Source organism: Dendropsophus ebraccatus, chromosome 2 (assembly GCF_027789765.1).
Source record: "Dendropsophus ebraccatus isolate aDenEbr1 chromosome 2, aDenEbr1.pat, whole genome shotgun sequence".
Classification (NCBI taxonomy): domain Eukaryota; kingdom Metazoa; phylum Chordata; class Amphibia; order Anura; family Hylidae; genus Dendropsophus; species Dendropsophus ebraccatus.
The window spans coordinates 200,046,424-200,068,262 of record NC_091455.1 but is presented as its reverse complement, the minus strand read 5'-3'; the positions used below and the strand labels follow the sequence as shown (position 1 = coordinate 200,068,262).

Here is a 21,839-nt window from a genome sequence, read left to right as displayed (position 1 = left end):
CAAGTTAACAGGCTCAGCTTACAGGATTTTTTTCTCCTACACCTAGCACACGCTAAGCCCTGCCCCACTTCCTCTGTTTTGTCCTGATATAGCTGTTACTAGAGACAGATTTTGCTTGACAGCAGGCAGTGGACTGCAGATTGCAGAGAAGTGAGACACCTAGTGGCCAAGACTGTTTGGGTAAAGGAAATGATTTACAAACATGTTGTAGATCACATGGAAGGAAGCTGTGTTAAACAACAGGGACCATGTCTGGAGTGCATACATGCTGGATCACCTACCACATAGAAAGTTTTGAAATTGGGCCAAATAGGTTCTATCATTATTATTTCACAATTGTGATAATTTCCATGGAACAAATGCTACAATCTACCATAGCTGGTAAATATTGAAGGTCATGGCCTGATGCTTGGCACTTCGATACAAGTCTACTTCTATACAAGTCTTGGGAAGCCTTTAAGCCTCTTGTGTTCTAGGAAGATTTCCATTAGAGATGAGCGAACCTGGAGCATGCTTGAGTCGATCCGAACCCGATCGTTCGGCATTTGATTAGCGGTGGCTGCTGAAGTTGGATAAAGCCCTAAGGCTATGTGGAAAACATGGATATAGTCATTGGCTGTATCCATGTTTTCCAGACAACCTTAGAGCTTTATCCAACTTCAGCCGCCGCCGCTAATCAAATACCGAAAGTTTGGGTTCGGATCGACTCGAGCATCCATCCTTCCTATGTGTATTGTTCGCGGGTAATAAAAGAAGCCTAATTTGGGTATTAATGGATTTGTCACATTTCTTTCCTCGGCTGGAGCGGCCTTGCCTCACTTTCCACATTAATAGTCTGGCTTTCTGTGATATAAAGCAGACGGCCCTGGTTAATAAGCTGCTATAGTCACCAGCAACTCACATTTCATAGTCTACCAGATACATTCACAAAAATAAAATACCTCCGCAGGACTGGATTCGTGTTGAACACTCAATTTCCACACATTGGCTGTTTTCAGGCCAACCGACTTATAGATGGCCGACGTCCAAGCCTGACGTATGAGGAGAAGAATGCCCCGACGCAGCTATAAAAGATCTGACATCACCTAGAACTGGTGAGGTTGGAGAGAGAATCAGGCTGTTCATAACCCATCTGTGTCATGTGCAACTTCCTCCTGGATGATGGAGAACAGAAGCGATGCTACATTTACCAGACAACTCCTCACTTTATAGAGAACACAAGATTAGGCTTGAAGGGATTACGACATTACCCTCCGGCACTGCAAAAACCGGCCGTATTCCAGCTAACACTCAAAGAATGGGATCCTATGGCAGCTATCTATGATCATATAGTTCACCTATACACTTAAAGGGGTTATCCAGTGCTACAAAAACATGGCCGCTTTCTTTCAGAGACAACGCGAGTCTTGTCTTCAGTTCTGGTGCGGTTTGCAATAAAGCCGCCATGGTATACATCAACCCATTGATCTGCTGGTATACGTACATCGTATGTGAAGGTCGCCCACATCTACAGGGTTGTTAAGAATATGTGAGATGAAGTGACCCCATTGAAGAAGACCCCCCCAATAGACTAATAACAGAACAATAGAGCACAAATACAGATAACAGACTTTAGCTCTGGTCCGACAACTCTCCATTTGTCCTCGGACTTTTGCCCCCTACCTTGTTGTCTTAGACACTTCTAACATCTGGATTTCTACCTCTTCCACAAAGCGGCCATTGTACTCCCTATGCCCAGGCTGTGCTCTTCTACCTCGGTGGGACGTTTTAGGTTTCACTTGAGCGTTACCTTGAGTCATTAGCTTCAGCAAACAGAAAATCCTTAAATGAACTTAGTTACAGCCGGGGCGATGGCGGAGGAGATCTGGTCGATACTTTGTTAAGGATTATCACAGTAAACAACCTTAGAGGGCCGGAGACCAATGACGAATGAAATGAAGTGACAAAACTCAGAGCCCAGGGTGTCAGGGAGGGTGAGTGATGGCGGCTGAAGAGGGAGACGATTTAGAAAGGTTTATGTGCCAGAGCGGCTCATTCCGACCACCTTCCCGCCCGGCTACATTTAGTCTTAAACATTTAAGCAGCAGCCGAAGTATAGACCTGGGAGACTCTACGGCTGGGCGAATCCTCTGCTGCTATTCCAGGCCCGGCCATATGTGATTAACACTCGCCTCGACACTGCTAATGTTTTACTCATGGCCTAGACTGCTATTATATCCAAGAGGCTTCTATTTGTGGATATAATAAACTGCCGGCCTGTCTGTAAACTGTGTAAGAGTGAGGATACAGTATACGACTGTAACAATTATAGACTGAAATTTTATAAATAGGGGGGGTCTAAGGGTCCTATTACATGGACCGACTACGGTCCCATCATTTTAGTAAACAAGTGGCAATCTGCTAGATCGGCGCTCACTTACTGGACCTATTAGATGACGCGATAATCAGGCAGTAAGGGTAGTAAGGGGAAACCTTGCCCAAACACCTGATACCTTACCTCCCCGCTCCCGGTCTTCTCTCCTGTGCCCGATCCCGTCAGCTGCAGGGTTTGAGCGGCCTGTCAGCAGACAGGAAGCTCAGATGCTGCTGCCGTCAGGACCGGGAAGCTGCCAAGCACAGGAGAGAAGACTGGGAGCGTGGAGAGGTAAGGTGTCAGGTGTTTGGACTGTTGTCCGCCATTGTCCATGCATCGCTATTACATGTAACGATGCACGGACGGCGCCCGACAATTTTAGGTCCAAACCTAAACCAACGATCAGCCGATGATCCTTTCATCGGCTGATCATTGTCTCTATTATACAACGTAATAGGGCACTTACTCACTAACATCTGAAATTATAATATTATGCCCCCCCCCACCCAGGGAATATCCTAGGAATTTTCTGGAAAACCTAAAATTGTGTATATCAATCTCCATTTTTAGGCTTGATTCTCAGGAATTGTCTTACCAAAATCGGGACTTTTGGCAAGGATGGCGGCGTAGCTGAGTTAGTCACTTTAAAAACTTTTGACTTGTCACAAAAACTCCACAGTCCCCCACTGATCACTAGATATAGACAGGAGAAGCTCACAGCAGTGCGTCATACTCCCTGGCTTCCCAGTGCACCGGACAGGCTCCGTGGATTTCCTGCAATGAGACATGTTGAGTGAAGTGAAGTGAAGCACACAATCGTGCTCTTCTCTTAGCTATATGTAGAAATTGGTGAAGGTCTGAACACCCAGACCTTGAGCAATCAAAACCTTTGACACGTCTGTGTCAGTGACCGTAACACTTTTAGTAAACTTTAAGTATGGGTTACCATAAGGCTTCTATGGGGCACTTGAAGACATAGAGTGAACTCCTGGTTGGTCCTAACCCCATTGTTATTAAATGGTTAATAATGAGAACCTGAACCTGTATTTTTGCACAAAAAAAGTTTAAAAGGGAGAAGCAAGTCCCAGACTCTTCTGTCTTGGCTGGAACCACCCAGACCCATTAAGGGGTGTTCAATAGTGTTGAGGGAACTTGTCGAAAGTTTGGGTTCAGCAAAGTTCGTCCGCACACACACACACACACATACTGAGCATTTGACTCCTGGCATCTGGAGAAGTTGGGTTGTATCCATGTTTTCCAGGATTCAAAAGGACGTCATCCAACTTCTGGATTCAAACGCTGAGTGTTCTTGTTTAGACAAACAGTGCCGAACCAGAACTTTCGACAAGTTCGCTAAACACTAGTGCTCCATATAATTGCTGTGGTGCTCCTGCTAAAACTACAGCGTCACCGTCAAAGAAAAAGCTTTACACATGTCATAGAGATATTGCTTGAAAAACATCCTTAGGGGTCGAAACTTCGCACACCTGCTCATGCAATAAAGATTTGAAGATTATTCCCACCACTTTGGATGCTGTCGGAATTCTTCTTCTCTGGGTGTTCAGAACAACAAGTGCTAGAACAAGCCTGGAGAGACTCAGCTAAGCGCCTCTTACTCTGTCTTGTTACAGGAGACAGGCTCCTTAGACGTTCTATAGAATCTAGAGAATCTCTATAGAGTTCTATTGACTCTCCTGTAGTGAGATTGGGAGAGAAGTGCTTAAATGAGCGCTTCTCCCAGCTTGATCTAGCGAGCACTTAGGGCCCTATTACACCAACAGATTATCTGACAGATTTTTTTAAGCCAAAGCCAGGAATGGATATGAAGAGAGGAGAAATCTCAGTCTTTCCATTGTTACCTGTTCCGTGTTTATAGTCCATTCCTGGCTTTGGCTCAAAAAAATCTGTCAGATAACCTGTTGGTGTAATAGGGCCCTTAGGCCGATTAAATTTAAAGTGACATATTGGGAGGATGGATAAGGAAGGATAACTGAGGGCTGAATGGTCAATCAGTCATCAGTTATTTGGGGGTCTTAAGAGACAAATGAAAAGTATAGGCAACAAATTGGCAAGGCGTGAATCCCCCAACTTGCCACTTTTCTCTGTTGGTTTTCTAAGGCTGATAGATATAAGGGATAGTGTCACAATTAAGACAACCCTTGGGGTGCTGGTTCTTCAGTTTACGCTCTACTATATATTCATTCTCCCTTGACAGCCTCCTTCATTGGTATCCATGATGGATGGTCACAAGATTACCATGTGTCAAAGAACAGAAGGGAGAAGACAGACAAGGTAACACCTTGAGGCGTCCTTATTTCTTAACGTTATTGTCAGATCTAAAGAGCAATCTTCCCTTAAATTGAAAAATCCTAAGGGACAAACTCATCCTGGGGCTTCTCCTCACCGGTTTAGATCTGACTGGGACAAAAACTAACATGGTTAAAAACATCCGGATGGCTCGAAGAAAACTTAGCCAACTTTGTACGTGGATTATTGGTGGTAATAGGATATACATTGATGAGCAAAACTGAAGCATGCTCGAGTCCGATTGTTTGACATTTGAATACCGGTGGTTGAAGAAGTTGGATGCAGCCTTGGGAATCTGGGAAAACATAGATACAGCCTATGGCCTATGGCTGAATCCATATTTTCCTGGACTCCCAATGGCTGCATCCAATGCTGAATGATCCAGTTGCGCTCATCTCTAGTCAACATTGCTCGGAAAGAAGGACTTTACTGTCAAGGGCCCTATTACACAGAGTGATAACAAGCCGATTCGGCCAATTATCGCTGCAGATGCAACGTTCATCGGCTGATCATTGGTTTAGGTTTGGACCTAAAACCATCGGGACCCAAACGCGCATCGCTACGTGTAATAGCGATGCGCATCAGATGATAGGCCAAACTCTTGATACCTTAACTCTCCCTGCTCCCAATCTTCTTTCCTGTGCTCTGCAGCTTCCCGATCCCGGCGGCTGCAACATCTTAGTGGCCTTTCAGCTGAGAGGCCCCTTAGACGCTGCTGCTGCCGGAGCCAGGTAGCTGCAGAGCACAGGAGAGAAGACCGGGAGATGTAAGGTATCAGGATTTGGGGCAAGGACTGCATGGACATCGCTAACGATGTCCATGCAGCCCTTACTGTCCGAATATTGGGCCGTCTAATAGATCTAGCAGATCGGCACTCGTTTACTTAAATGATCGGGCCATAGTCGGCCCATGTAATAGTACCCTTAGTCTACGCTCCACTACGGCCGGTGACAATCCATTCTCTCCGTAGTCCCGTATAACACGTCATTGCTTTATGAAGACGGTAATGATATTGGATTCAATGTTTGCTCCCTTTGCCATAGGAAATTACCTCTTTCCCCATAACATTTAGAAAATGAATAAAAAATGTTGGCGTTCAGGTGATTAATGAACAGATCGACTTGACAATCATTACCCCATTTCACTTCTTTCATGCAATACGGATTTTCCGAGCCACATTAAAAATCCAATATGTTTCTGCTGCGTGATGAATTGCTGTAAACTCTGCCGCTCCCCGGCCGCATCCCGACTCTCTGACCGGGGGGAAGTGGTTAAACGCCGCACACGCAGAATTTTCCTCCATGTCTTGAGAACCTACTTCTCCACCCATACGATTTGCCGGGCTTTGTGTCTGGCATTATCCCGTATTCCCTAAAGTTCTTAGGCCACAAGGAAGTAAGCTGCTTCGTGTGATTAACAGAAGTTTTTAAAAAAACATAACCCTGGGGTCGCCCGGTCTAATTGAGTGAATGAAAGCGCTCATTGTGCTGAGGGACTGTGGAATGTAGCACCGCCATACGCCACTGCCTCGCTGAGGTATTTTCTAAGCTGGATGTCTTGCAATGGAAAGATCTCACAATTCTGCAAATTTGGTTAGATTAACATTCCGCTCAGTGACACCCATGTGCAAACATGGAGCTCGGATAAAGTGCAAGTCACTGACTATGTCAAAGTCCCATAGCTACGTAGCATAATAGCCATGAAATGGTGGTACTTATAGTTCTGAAATATTAATTTAACAAAGAATATGTCCTATAGGTCAGATACCAGCAGATGGCGCACCGTTGTATTTATGCAGGAGAACTGTCTCACTTTACAGCTGCTGTGATACAAATCTGCTGTCATGCAACAAATTACATACAGGACTACAAGGAAGGAGAAGGGAGGCTTGCCTGTGCTGGGAGGGCATGGAAACTAAATTATGTATGGCCGAATGACTCTTAGTTACTCTAAAGGTCCCCATACACCTTAGACTTTCATTGTTTGGACCTGCCACTTGTGGCAGATTGGGCTGTCTGGCTATAGTGTGTATGGTTTTCTCCAAACAACCACTGACAGATGATGTCGGTGGTGATAGGGGTCAGCCCGGTTGGAATATCACAGCCGACTCCTTTGTCCAGAAAGAGGTAAGCCGCAGCAAGAGCGCTCTTGCTAAGGCTTCCCCCCCATAGAGAACACAGGAATGCTTGACTGTGCCAAACATTGCTGGGGAGAACGGACATCAGCTTGGAGATATAATCGATGGCCAGACGATTGTTCAGCTGTCATTGAGGAACTTAGGATCGTGTCAATAGTCTTTTTCGTCCCCAGTCAGGCTAGACCCCTGTCAAGGAGTCATGAATTGAGGTGTAATACTATGCGCCAAAATTTCTCCAAAGTTTTGCCACACAATTCTGGTGCATATTAAACAAACCAATACATGGTGTAAAGTCTGGATCCTTTTACACGGATCAATTATCAGCCAAGCAGGACTAGTATTGAGAAAACTTGCCAAAATTGTTCTCTAAACTTGAACACTCGGCACTTGACTCCTGGTGGCTGGAGAAGATGGAAGTTGAACTTCTGGAGTCAAATGCTGAGCGTTCAAGTTCCGAGAATGTTGCCGAACTCGAACAGTTTGGCAAGTTCACTTAACACTAGTCTCACTGATAATCGGCCAGTGTAAAAGGGCCAGTGATCATCCAATGAACGAGAAATAGCATCTTCTGCGTGGCCAAATAAAACATCGCTAGTGGACTGCACATCTTCCCGGGAATGGGAATGTGCGGATGACAACAATGAAGTTATTAGGGAATATGAACAATCCAACAATCGTTTGTGCAACTGGAACCCATGACTGATTGATCCTTCTAAAGACTCATAAGCCCAAAACAGAACAGCAAAAAGGTGAGGAGAGGGGACAGGTAATGTATGGAAGACCCAAAATCTGTGCACTTATGGGCATTAGGGTACGTGCACACTACGGATTCCAAGCAGAAAACTTCAAGCAGATTCCGCTGCATGTCCCCCGCTTGAAGTTTCGCCCAACCCATAGGCTCCATTCTATGCTCAGGCAGATTACACTGTCCGGCAAAAGAATTGACGCACCAAATCTCTGGCCGGACGGGGGAATCTGGCTGAGCATAGAATGGGAAGGGCGGAAGTTCAAGTGGGAGCGCACAGGGATGAGCAGCAGAATTCGCCTGAGGTTCTCCGTTCAGAATCCGTAGTGTGCACATACCCTTAAATTATGCCTGGAAATCTTTATAAAGGAGGCTGCCCTTGGCATGACTTCAATGAGATAGGTGAAGGCTGGGACTGTGTGATGAGGAGTGACCTTTTTCTTCTTTATCACAGATACTTTATTTCTATACATTGCTGACTATATGGGTGGTCTGCTGGAGGAGTTGGAAGAAAAGTCAGGTTCTTCTTCCAAGCACTTAGACCATAGAATAAGAATGCAAACCGAAAAGCCCCCAGACTCAAGCAATCTTGGACTTTTAGGTATACAATAAAGTAAGGGGAAGGAAGAAATTTATAACACCAGCACAAATGCTAAGTAGGGGTCAGTTGCATTTAGAATGTAAGTAGTGTAATCCAATTCCGAGTGTTTGAGAACCCGACCAGTTTGACAGGTCGGCTCAACACTAAATATACATTGTTTTGGTTCTCACTAAAAGAGACTTTGCATCTTCTTCTAGCTCCTGCATGCAGGGACTGATGTGCCCCCCATAGGCGGCTGCTGCTGCTGCGGACACTTGGAGACACATAATGGCCTCCTATGAAGTTGACTTTGGATTTGGATCTTATATTGTATTAGTATAGCCCCTCAATACCAAGCTCCAGAGTCGCCCCCTGGCACCATGGATGTGCTCTGCAAGTCCCTTCTTGCTGCCCCTGAGGGGACAATGATATGGATGGAAGTAGACAACCAATAGTCTTCACTAGTGCTTCAGTCCTTACCATGCACGGTTAGGATTATGAAGTAGAGTGGAATTTGTCATGTCACTGTCTCGGCTGCATTGCAATGATGTGTTAAGACGGGGTGGGGAACCTTCAGCCCTCCAGCTGTTGCAAAACTACACATCCCATCATTCCCAAAGCCAATGGCCGTTGTTTTTAATATACCCAATGGACGCTCTATTCATAATGCAATGATTTGCACTGAAGTCATTGAAAATAACAGCCGTTGTTTCACACACTGTATTGAACAACAGCCGTTGTTTGCTACCGCCATCGAAACAATGGACCTAACATATCAGGCCACGGCTCACCTACCTTATCCCCCTCTGTAGCAATGAATTCAATGCACTGGCTCATGTGGGTTGGTATGAGTACAACTGCCTTAAAGGGGTACTCCAGCAAAAATCATTTTCTTTCAAATCAACTGGTTTCAGAAACTTATATGGATTTGTAATTTATTTGTATTTAAAAGTCTTGACTTCCCATACTTATCAGCTGCGGTATGTCCTGCAGGAAGGGGTGTATTATTTCCAGTCTGACACAGTGCTCTCTGCTGCTACCTCTGTCCATGTCAGGAACTGTCCAGAGCAGGAGAGGTTTTCTATTTTGATTTGCTGCTGCTCTGGACAAAGGTGGCAGCAGAGAGCACTGTGTCAGACTGGAAAGAATACACCACTTCCTGCATGACACACAGCAGCTGATAAGTACTGGAAGACAGTACATTTTTAAATAGAAGTAAATTACAAATCTATATAACTTTTTGAAACCAGTTGATTTGAAAGAAAAAGATTTTTGCGGGAGTATCCCTTTAAAAAAAACAACAAAAAACTGAATTTGATCAGGAATAACTTTTCCCTATTGCAGGGATAGATCCGGTGTGACGAGGCGTCAGATTTCTAACACAATGGAGAAGTTTCATCCCCACTGGCAGAACTCCTTTAAAAGAGACAAAAGCTTAAATGTCACCTAAATGACAACAACATGAGACAGGGATTTTTTTTTTTTTTTCACACCGCCCTGCTATGCTATCCGCACTAGAACACTCATCTCACCACATCAAGCAGCGGGGGGCTAAGTGACAGACTGACACTGCACAATATCCTTTGTGATCCATCAAAAGTGTTAGAAAGCAACAACTTGTCACCGGCAATCACAGCAACGACAGGATCCCCGGCTCCATCTAAGAGAGCTGAGAGCCATTTGGGAGCTGCAGTTGTTAGCAGTTGGTGTAGCAGAGCTGTGTTTGTGATAAGCTACTGTATGTGTTAATCTGCATTGAGGCTGTGTTGGCTATGGTATAAAGTAGCCTCAAGCAGTAACATAACAGCTCTGCTACATCTGTGTATCTATGGTATGGACTGGGATACATATACAGGTACTGGTGAATAGTGTACGTCCACTTACAGCCACGTCTACCTCTACAGTAATAAAACGTAACACATAGGTAAGACGTATCGGTGGCTGCTAAACTACAAAATCCAGCAGAATACTTCTAGTTTATGAAGGGATAAAGCTTTCCAAAAATCTCATATATACCTCAATCCGAGGATTTACATGGGACTGCAGGTATACCCCATCACAATGTGTCATCTATGGATTTGCACAGGACTGCAAACGTATCTGCTACATTTTCTTCATATAACAAATCTTCACCACAAAGTATTAGCTTCGGATTTACATGGGGCTGCCGGCTATCTATGGATTTACACAGGACTGCATTCATACTGACTGCATTTACTTAATCTTCATTAACATGTTTTTTTTTTCTAAGAATCTACATTGGACTGCATGCATACTCATTGATTCTTATGATATATTATCTGCAAGGATACATTATTTACATAGGACTGCAGGCTATAACTATGAATCTTAATCACAATGGTTTATCTATAGATTTGCATAGGACTGCATGCATACTCATTTATTTATATAATATATTATCTGCCGGGATAAATTATTTACATAGGACTGCATGCTATAACTAAATTTTCATCTCAATAGTTTATTTATAGATTTACATAGGACTGCACATTGTATTATACCCATGGATTTACATAGGACTTCAGACACACCTGGAGTCATATATTTGACTACAACACCCACTGCATTAACTGCATGAATCTTCGCTACAACGATTTACCTATGGATTTACATAGGACTGCAAGAACATGCACTGCATTAACTTATATAATAAATATATCTCACAATGCGTTACCTACAGATTTACACAGGATTGCAGGCACACCCACCGCATTACCTTTATAGAATGAATATTCATCGCATGTATCATTTGTGGATTTACATAGGACTGCAGGCAAACCCATCTTTGCCCAATACATTAGCTATGACATTTACATAGGACTGAAGGCAAATCCACTCCCAAAATTTTTTCTCTATAAAACCCCTGATCACAACTGTGCTGTACAATCTGCAATTTGCATAGGACTGCATACTATTTGTATACTCACTGCCTATGTCAATGTATTCTCTGCGGATGTACACAGGACTGCAAGTATCCCCATTACATTATGGATTTACATAGGACTGCCAGCATGCATGCACACTGAATTATCTCAACTCGGATAGTTACTCCAATGCTGTTCGGAGTTAAATGACAAATTCGGCTCTGCTACATCCAAAGATTTAAAGAAGTTGCCACCTAGTCGTATAAGAGAGCGAGCCGGGAATCCAGAGGAGGAGGCAGCAGCAGCTACAGGTACTGGACGTGGAGTGATGTGCGGCAGCCTTACCTTGCATGTCACCCTGATCTCATAGAGAACGGACGAGCTAATAATATCTGATCCCTCTGCGTCTCACAGCTCCCACCGTCTACCGTACATCCAGCCGCCCAGGAGGCGAGAGGCGGAATCCTGAGCGCAGGACTGCAGCCATCGCCGGCTCCCCGCTCACTGCCGCCGCAGGGCAGGAATCCTCATTACAATCTCCTTTTAACTCTTTTCCTTCCAGAATGCACAGCTTAAAGGGAACATTGGAGCGAGCCCCAGTGAGGAAACACGTGATGTTTATAAATACAACAGCGCCGATGTTGTCGTAACCTCTCAATGACAAGGAGACGGGATCCGAGAGCAGAAGCCTCTACGTAGCCAGGGTCTGAGCAGCCGGCTCTCACCGCATGATGCCCCCTCCCAAAAACACTGTTTTTCCTAGCCCAGGTCCAAAGACAGCAGCAGCAGCAACCATCAGCCGCCGCCAGTCGCCTGCGCTCTATAAACTTTGCCTCCCAGCCAGTTGCATTGTGATACTGGGAAAAAGTCAAAGTCACAGCCGACAAGATAAATTATTATCAGAAAGAGGGGGGGGGGGGGGCAGATAAGCGGGTGCGACGGAGCTCTGGAGAGTCTCAAAGAGAGTCTCCGCTACTGTACGTGAATGTGAGCAGAGGTTATACTCCGTAAGGGCCCTATTCCACGGGACAATTATCGTTCGGATAATCGTTAAATAGTTCGGAACGAATCTATAATCGTTCGGTTAAATAGCAGTTAACGATTAAACGACGAACGAGAAATCGTTGATAGCTTAATGAGACCTGGACCAAATCGATCGCATGGAATAAGGCGTCGTTCGGTCGTTCGCAATAGCGACGACAAGACGACCGCAAGTAACCATCATCGTTCCGTGCTATTGGGTGAACGATTTCAGGTCGTTGGCAATAGCGGTCGTTTGAGATCGTTAACGATTATAATCGTCCCGTGGAATAGGGCACTTAATCCACCATCTGATAATCCGCCAAGTCTGGTAATCTGACATGGCTTTTTTATCATTGTAATGTATTAGGAAGAGAAGAGCGGATGTTACGGATGGTATCTAGCGGATCGGCGCCGCCTTATTGTAAATGGGGTGAAAGAGCACTGACAAAAATATTGTTAAAATAATATAAAAAGTCTAAAGAGGTTGTTAGTAGCTGGTTTGAAATAGTTTATAACACATGAAACAAAAAAAGAATTACCTTTCTCATCATTGTTTCCCTCCATGTGTCCCTCTCGGTAGATGATGATCTGAGCTGTAAAGTCTGAGCTAAATCAGTCTCCTTCCCCCTCTGGCAGCCCCTCCCTGCCTCCCCTTCAGCTATTCTGTCATACTACTGCACAGAGTGTAATCAGAAGGGCAGAAAGCTCTATTGGCTGCCCTGCAGGGTCTGTAGCAGAGACCTGGCTGTACTGACAGCGACTGAGCATGTGTGTCCTCCAGCTCTGGTCTCAGTAGGTGAACGTGCACATTGCTTTACACTGTAAACACCAGGTGGCGCCATACTTTATAAGAAAATGTCATAATTCTTCATTGGATTATTATTGAAACAGCAAACAGTGTTCATTTTCTATTATCTATACCATGAGGGGATTATTTAATGGTGGGACAACCTCTTTAAAGGGGTATACTGGCAAAGAAAAAAAAAACCTGTCAGAAAATTATATAGATTTGTAATTTACTTCTATTTAAAAATCTCCAGTCTTCCAGTACTTTTGAGCCGCTGTAAGTCCTGCAGGAAGTGGTGTATTCTTTCCAGTCTGCCACAGTGCTCTCTGCCGCCACCTCTGTTCATATCAGGAACTGTCCAGAGCAGGAAAGGTTTTCTATGGGGTTTTGCTGCTGCTCTGGACAGTTCCTGACATGGACAGAGGTAGCAGCAGAGAGCACTGTGTCAGACTGGAGATAATACATCACTTCTTGCAGGACATACAGCAGCTGATAAGTACTGGAAGACTTGAGCTTTTTAAATAGAAGTAAATTACAAATTTATATAACTTTCTGACACCAGCTGATTTGAAAGAAAAAATGATTTGCCAAAGTACCCTTTTAAATATATATATATATTTATTTTTTTTTATAGGGGGGGGGGGAGAATGAGAAACAGGTAAGTGTTCTATAAGACCAGTTATATGGGCACTACAACCTGGTGTCTATGATGAGGCTTGCATTGCTATGGGGCTGCCACTAATAATCTTCTCCGCTCCTCTATAACATTGTGTCTGTAGCTCCGATATATATTGTTGTGGTGACAAGTTCCCTTTAAGGAGACCCAGTACATCCACGATCAGGATTTGCTTTGATCAGAAGGCCGGTGATCTCCTCCAGTCTTAATGACTTGTTATATGAAGCTGAATATACATTATTATTATTAATATTAATAGTAGCGTGAGCTTTCTGTTTGAAGCAGTATAATAGATACCAGGGCAGGCTCCAGCTTCATGTGTGATGGGGGTCCCTCCAATTATTCAGAATATAGAACTTTCTTAGGATAAAGGGAAATTCCACTTTAAGGTGTTGGAAAGTGACAAAAAACCTACCAGAATAAAGGGCAGGAGCCGATGCCAAAGCATGCAGAAGATGCCAGCTTAGCGTAGGCACCATTAGCAAACAGCTTACAGGAACAAAAGATATTACGCAGAGCTGGAGATAGCAAACACCAGCGGAATCGCATTAGGTCTTATTAGAGAAGTGTATGTGGGGGTATATATCATCACTGTCCTATATAGAGCGGAGAACCATGGCATATACTGTCTGTACCTTTAGCCTCATCTTCCACATTTCTAGAGCCCATACAGTGAAGTGGTCGGTGCCTTGTGGCTTTTTCTAGTTTCTAAGCTAAGACCAGGAGAAAGAACTGTATAATTGACCTCTATGGTAAATGGTGGCCACTAGGGATGGGCGCCACTTGAGCATGCTTGAGTCTGATGATTCGGCATTTAAAGGGGTTATCCAGCGCTACAAAAAACATGGCCTTTCCCCCCTCTCTTGTCTCCAGATTGGGTGGGGTTTCAAACTCAGTTCCATCGAAGTAAATGGAGCCTAATTGCAAACTACACCTGAGCTGGAGACAAGAGAGGGGGAAAAGTGGCCATGTTTTTGAATCGCTGGATAACCCCTTTAACTACCAGTGGCTGAGGATGTTGGATGCAGCCCTAGGCGAGTCCTGGAAAATATGGATACATCCATAGGCTGTAGGCCGTATGTATCTATGTTTCCTGAACTCCCTAGAGCTGCTTCCAACTTGTCTGGTTACTGGTATTCAGCATGCTCAAGTGGCGCTCATCTCAACTGGCCACCATATTAGAAGCTAGTTAGTAAGTGGTTACATCCTAACGGGCACTGTTCGTCCCAGTGAGCATGGCCATTGGGTTGTCTTTGCTCCCTACACCATGGCCCATGCTCCTCCTCACTCCCGTGTCTGTGCTTTTCCTACTGCTGTTGGTTTTGTGTCTCTGATCGAGCCCTGCAGATCCTTCCTCGATAGAAACATAGAAGATTGTCGGCAGAAGAAGACCACTGGGTCCATCTAGTCTACCCTTTTAGTATTTCCTTTCTTATTATATTAGTATAGATGTATGTTTATCCCAGGCAGGTTTACATTCTGTTATTGTAGATTTACCAACCACATCTGCTGGAAGTTTGTTCCAAGTATCTACTACTCTTTCAGTAATATCTTTCACCTTCCGTCACCGGTTATATAAGGCAGCTCCACTATGCTCAATTTGCCTGAGCAATAAGGTTGCTAGTCTACTAGTGATTGTTGAAAAATTGTTTTCGTGTAAGTCTTCCATTACCCAAACTCTTGACCTCATTCCGTTTTCCGATCATGTTTTGTGTTGCCCACCCTGATGCCTGACTAGTGACCATGGACATACTCTGCTAGCTTAAAACATTGGCCTATACCCCTAAACATTGGCCTATACCCCTAAACATTGGCCTATACCCCTAAACATTGGCCTATACCCCTAAACATTGGCCTATACCTCTCTCTGCCTGATCCATTGGTGCTCCATACCAGGGGCTTGCAAGGCCAGACACAACCCACACCGGGACCACTTCTAGACCTAGCCACCTGGTGGTCTCCTGCAGGGAAGATCAGATCACTTAGACAACACGATCAACATGATTTGGCCCAAAGCTGAACCTGATAGGAGGCGCAGTTAATCCACACTCCATGGTCATTACACTGTGGTATCCAAAGGTGATTCAACGCACTTGAGTCAAGTAAAAGGCAAAAGGTCTCCATTACCTTCTTCCGAGGGTGTTTATTGCTAGGACACCTTTCCAACCTCCTCCTCCTCCATCCTGTAATGAATCTCCTATTCCATGTACTAGCTATCAATCCTAGATGACAGCATGGACTTTGCACCTGACCGACATACTTATAAGGAGCTATTGATGCCTATTGATCACCTCTGTTCTTCCGGATTTGTCTGCTCCGTCCTGTTCCTCCAGCCCGGCCTACGTGTTTTCATTGTGCAATCTATAAGCGTTCTCCTACGTAGCCTTGTCTGTCATAGGGCGACATACAGTAGCAATGATTCTGACAGCTCCTGCCCTCTAAGTCGGGATGACATCTTTACAATTCACAATGAGTCTCTGTAAAATTACCTTAACGTTCCGAAACGACCAACAAAACTGCCAGTGTGGAACATGGAGAGACTCGGCTGGTTCCCTACTTAGCAGATACAAAGTGACGATAATGGGATTAGGGAGAGATATAGGATATACCATGAGATTGGCCTGCGTTGGACATTTTTTATGATAATATGACAGTACGAGGACGGAGCGATCTCACTAGGGGGACATTTCATCTCGGATTTGGTTGGGTGTATCAGTGATCATGGGCGCCATGCGGTTACAGAGCACCTGTCATAGGAATGTTTAAAGGGGAAGTGTGAGATTGATAAAGTACTCTCCACTTTTTTTCATATGAGACTAGATATAGGGTCTTTGTTCTAGATATCATAGCACTATGAAAACAAAGACCCTTTTACTAATCTTGTGCAAAACCTAAAAGAGTACATGTCACTAAAGATAATTTTTGACATGTCATCATATAGAAATACGGCGGAAAGGGGGGGGGGAGATGGGACGGCCGTTGCACTTTTTTCTCCTCGGCTATATCTCCTGATCATGGAGGGCCTGGGAGGTGGGACCCACTGTGATCAATAACTTTTCAGATAACATGTCAAACGTTATTTTTAGCGACAGAGATGTCCGGGATTTTGGAAAATCCGGCAGGGACAAGTACTAACTTACCTCTACCGATGCCTGCTTGGGCATCTTAGAGGTGAACACATCACTACCCGGCTGATGGACTGGCCGCTCAGCCAGTCAGTGACTGGAGCAGGATGCCACTCCAGTCACTCATTGGCTGAGTGGCCAATCCATCAGCCAGAGCAAGCATTTTCCCCCAAGTCGTGACGTCATCACAACTTGCAGCGGTGGTCCCGCCTCTCACCGCGGGCACAGGGAGAGGTAAGTACCTACTTGTTATCAATTCCCTCCTGCCAGCTGCAGGATTTTCAAAATGGCCGGACTTCTCCTTTAAACTGAACCTCTGACCGAAAACGTTATCCAAGACTGGGGCAAGGCATATACAGGGCCCACCGAAAAAAAATGATAACTCTGCTTGGAAGAAGTTAATATCATGAACAACTTGAGAGAGTAAGAGACACAGAACCACTAAGTACCAGCTAAGCTGTATATAGGACATGTAACTACCATCTCGCCTCTTCGTCAGTACCAGTTGCAAGTTAAAAAAGGAAACTGCATTTGGCAAAGTTACAACACACTTGTCTATTTCCTGAGTGATCCCTTTCCTGTAAAGTGATCAGACACCAAAGGGGTATTGTTTTTACTTGAAGGAAGAGATTTTCTATACTTGCAAAGAGCCCGACTTGACTTATTAAATCCCCAGTTATGTTCTAAGGCAGGGATGAGGAGCCTTCGACCCTCCAGCTGTTGCAAAACTACAGTTATCATCATGCCTGGACAGTCAAAGCTAAAGCTTTGGCTGTCCAAGCATGATGGGGACCGTAGTTTTGCAACAGCTGGAGGGCCGAAGGTTCCCCATCCCTGTTCTAAGGCTTCTTTAAGGGATGCACACACTAATATGAAGGAAACTACCTCTAAAAGATGACACTAGAGAGCTACTTTGCAAATCCTTCTGCCTTGCAAGGTGGTCAACAGCCAGGCAGCAGCATACTGACGTCCCCTAGTACTTAATAGTGTAATAGCGCTTCTGGTTCTAACAAAACCGAGTTCTCAATGTAATACATGGTCACAATGTTTGACTAGCCAGAGCCGCCACCATGGTTGGTCCATGACCTGGACCGGTGTTGATCTCTTTGTTAGCTATCTTCAAACAAGGGGCTGGATTCATGTAGTAAACTCTCAATGGTATCTATACGAGACTTATCTAGTGGGAGCTGAGTGTATACTCAGTTAAGCTTCTAGGTTTAGGTCAATCTAGAACATACCAGCAGATTATTTCTGACCATTGTCACCCATTGTGTATTGCCGGGCAGTGCCAGTATATGCTGCACGTGATAACCCCATGAGTGATAGTCACACTGAATGACATCTTGTTGACATTGTGACCACAATCTACTGAAGTGCAAACACAGTACATGATCATGCAAACACAACAGCTGGGGTAAAAAAATCAATAGAAATAGAGAACGTTAACAGTTTAAAGGGAACCTGTCAGGCCGAAAACACAGTCCAGTCTCCAGGCAGCAGCAGAGTTATAGAGCAGGAGAAGCCGATATAAAGATTTAACATTTTCCATATTTTTGGCTTAGGAGTCAAGTGGGCGGTCTTACATGAACCTACATACATACATATGACCCACTGGACACAAAGCCCATATCATGGAACTGTCCAGAGCAGGAAAGGTTCTATATGGGGATCTGCTATTGCTCTGGACAGTTCCTGATATGGACAGAGTTGGCAGCAGAGAGCACTGTGTAAAACTGTTAAGAATACACCACTTCCTGCAGGACATACAGCAGCTGATAAGTATTGGATGACATGACTTTTAAAAAAATATTTTTAAATATAAGTAATTCACAAATCTGTATAACTTTTTAACAATTTTTTTTTCTTGGAGTACCCCTTTAAATTTCTATAGAGATAAAACTCCTCTAAGGTTTAGATTTTAACTGATTTTGATGTTTCCTTTTCCATTCACATCTAAAGTTACAAATACAGCCAGATGCTATTAGTGAGGTGTTTGTGATCCTTACACGCTGCACAGGGCGCCATGCACCTTATAGGCTTACCTTCTTCAGGTAATACACATGGTCACAGTTACATATAATTACTGTAACATTTAATGTATCCCGGATCTACGACATGGAGGCTGGTGAATTATACAACTAAGTAAAGAGGGACAAAAGCCAAAAAGGGCACATGCCGAATGCAGCCTAAGTGGTTTGGATATCCCTGGTAAGAACCTGCTCTGGTCAGGCTTAAGGAAATCCCTGGTAATGGAACAAGATGACCGTGTTACAATGTAGAGGTGTTCTGGTTTACTCTGTAAATAGCACATGGCCAGGAACCAACCCAACCAGTTCTAAGAGCTGGGGATCCTGTTGAAAAAGAGAGCTCATTGATGGATAGTGTTTCCTTATACTGGTTTTTAGGTGACCAAACATAAATATAAAAAATAAAAAAAACATGTTCAAGTAAGGCTGAGTTCACACTACGTTTTTGCAATCCGTTTTTTGCAAAAAACGGGTGAAAAACGCATGAAAAAAAGGGATGCATTTGTGTGCATACGATTTGATCCGTTTTTCCATTAACTTCCATTGTAAAAAAAAAAACGGATCGAAACGGATCAGTTTTTTTTAACGGACACAAAAGTAGGGTCAGTTTTGTGTACGTTAAAAAAACAGATTCGTTTTGATCTTTTTTTTATAATAGAAGTCAATGAAAAAACGGATCAAAATGGATGCACACAAATGCATCAGTTTTTTTCAAAAAACGGATGAAAAAAATGGATTGCAAAAACGTAGTGTGAACCCAGCCTAAGATAGGTAATGTTTCTCCTTGAGGAGAGTGCCATAAAGATGAGTGGGGACGTATTGGTTAATCATGCTCTACTAGGAATTCTGGGAATAAGGATATGCAAAGCGGCTCTCTGAGGCCACCTTCTTGTCAGTGTTTGACTACTTTAAAAAGCCTTAGAACATGACTGGGCGGTTAATAAGCCAAGCCAGAAAGAAGGGTCCCCATATGTAGACAGTTGTTCTGAGGAGGGTGTATCCATGGAAGCTCAAGTTATATTTATGGTACAAGCAAAATTAAAGATGGATTTGTCATCCCTCCAAACCACATGGAGCACATGACCAACCGTAGCTTATGATTTACTGCTATATGCCTGAACCTAATACTCTCTATACACAGGAATATGAATATATATATATATATATATATATATATATATATATATATATATATATATATATATACTAAGAGCTCCCTGCACCTGCTTCTCCCAGGAAAAACATACACAGGCATTTACTTTCAGGAGTCTCTTTCTGGAATAGATTCCAAATCACATCGGGAAACCTAGAGTTATCAGATGGTATCTAGCTGCATGCAGGAGTCAGGATATATTGATGTGAAGAGCTTAAAGCTTAATAGGTTTTTCTAAGACTGTAATATTGATGACCTATGCTTAAGATAAGCCATTGATATCTAATAGGATTTGACTTACAGCATCCATGTTGAATACCTGAATGAACAGTGCCCTTCTTTTACTACTAGGCACAGCGCTGTACACTTGATTGTGGCTGTATTCGGTACTGCAGCATGCTGTAAATGAAATTGAACTGCAGTACTAGGCACAGCTAAATGTAATGCTTTGTGATGGGTAAATAGGGCAATATTTATTTAGCATTCTGCAGTGATGAGCACCGGTGTGGCGTAACAGCAGAGCGCCGGCCCAATAATCATTAGGAATGGTGGGCCGTCTAGGCCTCTAGTGCAGATAACCACCTCATTTGCATAGGGAATAAACAAACTGAACAAAAACGGCACTGAGGATCAACCTTCATCCTATGCATGTAACCTGCTGTTAGTTTATATATAATCTTTCATTCCCTAGAGGTTTCTTCCACAGGGTGTTTTTCCTCTCCGGAATGCCAGAAAGTGACTCTTTTATTCATATGAGTAAATAAAACTGTGGCCATTTTAACACCAAAGAAATGTGTTTTGTGCACGTATTTCATTGTGTTTATAGTGATTATAAAGGGAAGCGACGGTCCATTCCATACCCGAAAGTCACGTGAATTTTCTGCAGGACGGAGTTTTGTAAATTGTTTTTGATGGTTTGGTAGAAGGGCGTTGGCGTTATCTACATGAACCAAGAAATGGAAAATCAGAACAAGACAGAATGTGAGCATGTTTTACAGCATATGGTCAATAACCTAAGAGATCAAGGTTTCTATCATCTTGGGAATACAGCAGAATTCTTGTAATATTATTACACATAACTTAAATACATTATCGAGGCAGTCCGGGACACAGGGAACGTCTTGTGTACAATGCAGTAGGTTTTGATTTTGTTTTGGTTTTTTTTAAATGTTTTTTTAGTAGAACTAAGCTTAAAAAATATTTTGCTATATTACGCTATGTAAGCATTCCGGGAAAGTTTTGCCAGCTGTGGTTAAAAAGCTGCTGAATAGAGCTTGCATATCACTATGAAAGTCTATCCCACATCCGCATAGATTGTGTGGGATCAATACATCCTTGACCTGCTTTGAGTAATGTCTGCCTCGCACCTTATTATACATAGTACGAGGTACTGATAGGGGGCAAGTGCTAGATGCCAGGTGGATAGCCTATGAGTCACTGTGGCTTGGCCTTGATATTATGATACCAGGCTAGGCCAGCAGATTGTACCCTGGGGATGAAAGTCTAGTTGTGACGCTACCTGACCACAGAATCGGTCCCAACAAGGTTAAGGTTTCTGGCTATTGTGATTGAATTGGCTTCCTGAGTAGAGATGATCGAACTCAAACCTTGTCAAACCTTCCGCATTTGATTCCCGATGCCTTGCTGGCCCGTGGGGAAGGAGGAGACAGCCCGGGTACCGCCTGGAATTCCGGGATTCAGCCTTCCAGTACTTATAAGCTGCTAAATGTCCTGCAGGAAGTGATGTATTCTTTCCAGTCTGAAACAGTGCTCTTTGCTGCTACCTCTGTCAATGTCAGGAACTGTCCAGAATAGCAAATCCCCATAGAAAACCTCTCCTGTTCTGGACAGTTCCTGACATGGACAGAGGTGGCAGTATAGAGCACTATGTCATGCTGGAAAGTATACACCACTTCCTGCAGGATATAGAGCAGCTGATAAGTACTGGAAGACTGGAGATTTTTAAATAGAAGTTAATTTCAAATCTATATAACTTTCCGGATGCTCCACGGTCCGGTCCGCAGTATAGTGTCTGTGCAGA

General features: G+C 43.8%; 1 protein-coding gene across 25 annotated transcripts in view; it reads right to left on the bottom strand.

The window, feature by feature from the left end:
• The window catches only part of KIAA1217 (KIAA1217 ortholog), a 454,907-nt gene that overhangs the window by 56,772 nt on the left and 376,296 nt on the right, over nt 1–21,839 (bottom strand). The window contains exon 1 of one of the 25 annotated variants that reach the window (XM_069959074.1): nt 12,570–12,590. The exons of 23 other annotated variants lie outside the window; for them this stretch is intronic. In XM_069959074.1, coding sequence (XP_069815175.1) covers nt 12,570–12,581 — 12 coding nt within the window. In that variant the 5' untranslated portion in view covers nt 12,582–12,590. Of the gene's footprint in view, nt 1–11,352; nt 11,805–12,569; nt 12,591–21,839 lie in introns of those variants that run through there. One more of the 25 variants, XM_069959076.1, reaches the window with a different exon arrangement.